Raw genomic sequence first — 6694 nt, 5'->3', positions numbered from 1 at the left:
CTTTTCCTAGGAACCTCTAACAAGAGTCACATCCCCTCCTCTGTGCATCTGTAGTATTTAATGCCACTAATGGATGGCTCATTGAATTGTATTTTTAATAGAATTACCTGTGGATAGCTCAGTGTCTCTACCAGACTGTAATCTCCCTGAGAGTAAAACTAATGTTCATATTACCCATTGAGCTAGTCATGATACCTTACATAGTAGGCACTCAAATATTTTTTTAATAAATACTTGGTCAAGGAATATTAAAAAATTCTGTCATTTCCCTTTTCTAAGTGACACTTGGGAATTATTCCATTGTAAGGATTTAATGGAACAACTAAAAGGATAGACTTGGGGTTCCTCAAACATACAAAATAGGTTGTGAAACTATCCTGTACCTGCTTGATAATAAATACTTATTTAATAAAAAAAAGATTTAAAAATATTTTGGAAACAGCAAATATAAATTTTAAAATGAGTCATGTCACTCTAGAAAAACTCATGCATGATTTACAAGATTACTATAAAAAAAAAAACTCCTGGTTCTACTTTGAACTCCTACTCTTTTTCAGAGCCCTTTGCATGTACATGAGAACCTTTCTTTCTTAATGCTTTTCCCTTTAGAGTAGCAAGATCTCTCACACCCCAGAATGTGGAAGTGTACTGTTCTAAGGTTAAAATGGAATAGCACTTCAAAATTAAAGACCAACATAAAAATGTTCTTCCTTAAATTTTATAACCTGAATAAGATTAGTGATACTATTTTTTGTGTGTTTCTTTGTCTCATGTTTTCTGTTCTTGCAGGTCTTTTTATTTATTTTTTATTAAATTTATTAGGGTAGCGTTGGTTAGTAAAATTATATAGGTTTCAAGTGTACATTTCTATAATACATCATCTATATATTGCATTGTGTGTTCACCATCCAGAGTCAGTTCTCCTTCCATCACCATATATTTGATCCCCTTTACCCTCTTCTACCACTCCCCTCCCCCCTTACCCTCTGGTAACCATTAAACGGTTGTCTGTGCTTATAAGTATTTTTGTTTGTTTGTTTCTCCTGTTTGTCTTGTTTGGTTTTTGCTTTCAGTTTGACACCCACATATGAGTAAACTTATCTGACTCATTTCGCTTAGAGTGATAATCTCAAAGTCAATCCATGTTGTCACAAATGCACTATTTCGTCTTTTCTTATGGCTGAGTAATATATATATACCACATCTTCTGTATCCAATCATCTATTGAAGGACATTGGTTGTTTCCATGTCTTGGTCACCGTGAATAATGCTGCAATGGGTATGTATATCTTCACAGATAAATGTTTTCAAATTTTGGGGGTAGATACCCAGAAGAGGGATCACTGAGTTGTATGGTAATTCTATTCTTTTTTTTTTTTTTAAGATTTTTTATTGGGGAATTGGGGGAAGGGGAACAGNGCCTCAACCCACCATGTCAGGAAGATGTGAGAAGGATCTTTTGAAGAAAATGTGGTCTTGTTTTGTTCACAGGGGATGAAGGCGGATGAAGAGAGGGAATGCTCTAAGTACTTAATATTGTCTTTTTCTTGCTATTCAAGTGTTTCTTCACTTCACTTGTAAACATACATTGTGATTCACTGATTATTCGTAGAGGGTGTTAAAATGGGACTTGGCCCATCACAGAGAGTGTATTGCCCTCATTAACTATCTATGACTCTATCCTCTTCTCATATCTTTTCCAACCATGTGGGGGAAGGAAGTAAAACTAGAAAGACACACAAAAAAATTGACCACATTCCCTTTCCACTTATAGTATTCCAAATTTTGGTCACATCTGATGAAGATGAGTAATGGTGAGGCATTAAATAGGATGAAAGACTGATATTTTTACACCAGATTTTAATGTGCTTTTTAATATCTGAAAATGAGACTGTTCACTGATACTTTAAAGTCACCTAAAAAGTTACGGAATTTATATGAACCACTGCCAGAGTTAAAGAAAAGAGAACCCACTTCGTTCAGCTTAGAACAAGTGGTGGAAGGAAAATATGGTTGCTTCTTATCTTTTACTGGTAAATCCAGCTTGTTCACTAAATCAGTCAAATACCAGAATGATATAATTAGAAAAAGGGGACTATGCTAATGCATTTACAAGTAGTTACTTTTTAAAAGAACAACTGCTAACTTATCTACAAAATATGTAATATATATTATATGTTATATATTAATTATATATCATATATTAATATGTATAATATATTAAGATATATTATTAATATATAATATATATAATTAATACATTAATAATGAACCAAATATCTATATACCTGTTTCAACTTGAACATCCAGTCTCTGAAGTACATTTATAAAATCCAAATGCATCTGTTTAATTTCAAAAGTAAAAGCATATAAGGTGGCAGGTTTCAAATGATCCCACTCATAAACAATGACATTATTTTGCATAATTTGTGAAGTATGATTAAGAGATATTGACACTGCAATGTCATTGGAAGATACCACACTCCAGTTAAAAGAAACACTTGTACTTGTTGCTATTGTTTTAATATTTCTAATTGAGATTCCCCCTAAAAAAGTCAGAAAGAATAATTAGTATGTTTTCAAATGAAACTGAATGAAACACAAAGGATATTGAATTATGAAAGATTCACCAAGGTGGGAAAACATTATCAACTATAAAATATTTTCTAGACTATATGGCAGTTTCTGGTACCCTATTTAGAATGATTGAATTAGATTACAAATCCACATTATAATATTTTTTAGAATAATCTGGATTATACTTAACATTTCCGCTATACCTACCTATTTAAATTATCACACATTAAATGCCAAAACTGAGAATGCTATTCTTAGTTTAGTTTACAATTTCCTTTAAATATTGACATTTACATTACATTTAAATAATAGAATACTACCATCATGATGTGATTTTCAACTACCATTACATACCTATTAATCACTGTAAAATTCAAATCCAAATTCCCATCTATAATTAGGTAATCTAGCTGAACAACATATACATATGACTTACGGGTTTGAAATGACTTTTCACTTAAAATTTGCCCATATTTTATGGACTGTATAGTGATGTGATAGTCTTCATTTTCTTCTAGTGTTATTATTGATTTTGGAAGTTTTTGTGGGTCTGCAGGAATGCTTTTGACATTCTGTAAATAATGAGATACATCTGCTTAAGAAACGTTTACTAATTCTGTGTCAGATACATTAACAGTTTGACTATTGTAAATCTCTTTCATAAGAAACAGCTTTTCCAATATGGAATATAAACGTATGCATAAAATATATATCTATTTTTTTATATAAAATATTATTTTTAAATAACTACTGTCTGTGTAGTATACAAATTCTAAAAAGGAAGATATATAATCATTCCTATGAAAAAGCTAAGTATTGTTTTGATGAAGTACTTATTAAAGATAATTCATAAAATGCTAACATTTTAAATATTAATAAAAGTAAGAAATCACAATAACTATTAAGTCCCCATTTCTGGTGTGGCATTTAGTTACAACAAATTTACACTATGCTTACTTCTCATCAAAGCCAAAAAAATGATGCCTTACTTTTTGAGCAAAATTATTAACAAGTTGGTATTTTAAAAGATAAAATTCAGGATTTTCTCCTTTAGGAAATTCTTCCCATTCAATAAAAGTTGTTGTTGTTTGCTTATTTATTGGTATATAATAAAAACATTTTGAGATCTGAAATGGGAAAGAAAAATAATGGTGAAATAATTTAAAAATGAATTCTTGGTTATTATCTTATGAGCAAATTTACAAAAATGAAACCTAAAATAGGCTAAATTATAACTGAAAACTTTTTCAGCAATATTGATTTCTACATGACTTAAATAATAGCCACTGCATACTCTATTTGTAAACACAGTTTTGAAAATGACTTAAGAAGGGGAAGTAAAATAAGATCCATGTTTCTCCAACTCAAACTAGGAAACACCGTATTCCCAGGGTCCTGGAGAAGGAAGACTCCAAGTCATGGGAAAAACACGACACACCCTCCTGGCACATCAGCTGTATACTTTGATCGTAATGGCTACAAAACTGAATTATTCAGACATTCTTAAAAATACATTTGCAATGAAAATAAGTATGAGTGCAAAATGTGTGACTCTGAGTCGTTTTAGAGCCTTGGTTCATTGACAGGTAAAGAAAATGTTACCAATTGAGGCAAAATAGACCATAGGCTCAGAGGCCCTTTATGCTCCCTAGATGATGTGACTTTCACCAAATTCTTCTCTCTCTCTCTCTCTCTCTCCACTGATTATCCCTAATGCCATTTGTAAGCAGTGAAAACAGATGCCATCTATATGCACTAATTTGACAGCACCTAGCAAAGAAAATTTTTCGTAGGTAATAAACCTAATCTTAGGTGTTATTTCTCTAAACACATCCCTTATTTTCCAAAATGGATAAATGCAATGCAATTGTATCTGGTCCATTAACTAATTATTCCTAAAAGGGCACATTCAAAATGTCTTACCTTAACAGCATATTGTATCCAGAACAGTAGAATAATTGATTTCTCCATCTGGAAAACAAAACGTATTCAGTTCAATTAAACATGTATATTTTTAGATTTAATACTAAACTATTAGACATTATGTGGTGTGTATATATGTATCACTTTAATGTCATGTCTTTCACTTTAGACTGCTCATCCAATTGAATGTTAAGTAAGTAGATGCTTCATGATATTCTCCACCTAATAAAATTGGAAACATCAGTGTAGTCCAACAAACAACAAAAAAAATTGTTTCTAGAAGCTGCTACAATTACATATAAAGGAGGTAAAATAAAATCAGGCAATTACACTGCACTATGTGAAACTATTTAACCTTAACGGTTGAAAATCTAGAACACCTACACATTGCTGCTTCTTTAGAAGTAATTCCTCACATTTTATCAACATGAAAAATATTTCAGTATACTGTTGAAACTGAAACTTAAATGGGAGAAACATTCGAAATCCATTTCATTTTTTAAATGCATTCATCTAAAAAGCTTGTGTAGTGTTTCCTAGGAACCTAGAGTGCCTGGGAACCTAAGAGCTTTTTACATTCAAATTAAGATATAAAAAAAAAAGAAGAAAAAAACTGTACTTAAAGTACGTATTTTTAAAACTGAAAAAAAATGTCATTTTAATAATAAACAGGTACCCAGGATCAACTTCAAAACTCCCTGAAGCCCGCCCACTCTACAGGTTTCATCCTACAAAATTCTTAGTTCGAATTAAGCAAGTGTTCATCTCATAAAATGCACCCCGTTAAAAAGAAATACCTATTCAGTCCGCAGACTCCTCCACAAAACTGCAAAGGTTTAATTGTTCATTTTTCTTAGCAAAAGTGTTCTTACTCGGGGTCGCGCGCGGTATTAATTCTCACCCCGCCCCCGCCCCCCCCCCAAAAAAAAACAACTAAGTGTAGTATAGAATTGCAAAGGCTTGTGTACAATAATCAGAACACCATCGTGGAAAGATCGCTCCCGCCGCCTGTTCTTCAAGCCCCAAGTCTCCTAATTCAGCTGTGAGTCACAAGATCAGCGCCCAGGAGCGGGGAAGCAGAAGCGCGCTGTTTTAGACACAGTCCTGAGAAGCCAACTTTTAACCGATGGGAGAGAACAGTATAAAGGAAAGAACTGGGGGGTTAAAAATGGTCAGACCAGTGGGGGAAGGAGGAAAGAGCAGAGATCTGGCAGTCACAGCGCGGGGAGCGCACAGCGGAGGAGCCCTCGGGTGCCAGGCGCCCCCTGCAACCCGCGGGGACACGACCCGGACGCTGACCCCGAGCAGCGCCGCTGGCGCTTTGCTCTTTTCTCGCTCCGACTTGCTGCGCGCGGTGACCGGGCCCCGGAGGCGCGGAGCCCGCGCAGGAGCCCGCTGTTCGCAGCCCACCTCGCGGCCGGCCCGTGTGCGTCCTCGTCCCGGCTGGTCCCCGCGAGCCCTCTCTCTGCTCCGCTCTTCCCGCCACTGCTCTGGGCGGGGTTTCTTCCCGCCGGAGGTGTCCTCTCCCTCGGTGGCGTTAATTAAGTGGTCTCCATGGCAACGGTGAGCAGCTGGAAGGGAGAGAGGTGGGAGGCGAGTCCCAAAAACATTGATATGTGGAGGAGAATTACACTCCGCAAGGAAGAAGGGAGGCAAGGGTAAATAAAGCATTGAAGGAGAACGCGTGGGAACCATTGGCTTCTCATGAAAAAGAAACAGAAGCCGACCATGTGGCTGGCCCTGGTTGGGCGCGGTTTTCAGTTCATCCACGTGGCTATGTATGAAGCCACATTCTTACATTCAAATGTCGTGTGCTTTGTTTCCTGCAGCATTTGACAGTGTTGATGGAACCCTTTCTGCTTCCTGAGAACCTCTCTTCAGTTGACCTCACCAACCTGGTTCCTCCCTGTTATCACCCTCACCTGATTCTTCCATCTTCTTAGTCCACATCATCCTCTGGCTTTTCCAATTTAAAATTTGGCTTGACCCATGGTGCCTTCCTTCAATCTGGGTTATTTCATTCACCTTTGTGTTTTCCGTTATATCCAAGACTCCCAATCACTTCGTCTTGGAGCTCACTTCTTTCCAGGGCTTCAGAGCGGTATTTACAGCCTACCCTCCACCTGGATGCTCACCACTGGCAACTCAAAACCATCTTTCCAACACTAAATTCATGATCTTTCCTCTCCCAGCC

The 6694-nt window shown here is 36.1% G+C and overlaps 1 protein-coding gene across 1 annotated transcript in view; it reads right to left on the bottom strand.

Moving 5' to 3' along the window:
• The window catches only part of LOC109378425 (uncharacterized), a gene marked incomplete at its 3' end in the record, with an annotated part of 52199 nt that extends 45749 nt beyond the window's left edge, over window positions 1–6450 (bottom strand). The window contains exons 1-6 of the mRNA XM_019634816.1: window positions 6423–6450; window positions 5911–6071; window positions 4501–4548; window positions 3567–3704; window positions 3014–3149; window positions 2289–2546 (exon numbers count right to left, since the gene is read on the bottom strand). Of these exons, the coding sequence (XP_019490361.1) occupies window positions 2289–2546; window positions 3014–3149; window positions 3567–3704; window positions 4501–4548; window positions 5911–6071; window positions 6423–6450 (769 nt within the window). The remainder of the gene's footprint in view (window positions 1–2288; window positions 2547–3013; window positions 3150–3566; window positions 3705–4500; window positions 4549–5910; window positions 6072–6422) is intronic.
• Between the last annotated feature and the right edge of the window lie 244 nt (window positions 6451–6694).

Source organism: Hipposideros armiger, unplaced genomic scaffold, assembly GCF_001890085.2.
Source record: "Hipposideros armiger isolate ML-2016 unplaced genomic scaffold, ASM189008v1 scaffold_1971, whole genome shotgun sequence".
NCBI classification, from domain to species: Eukaryota; Metazoa; Chordata; class Mammalia; order Chiroptera; family Hipposideridae; genus Hipposideros; species Hipposideros armiger.
Note: the sequence above shows the minus strand (reverse complement) of the source record. Positions and strands in the feature narration are given on the sequence as shown.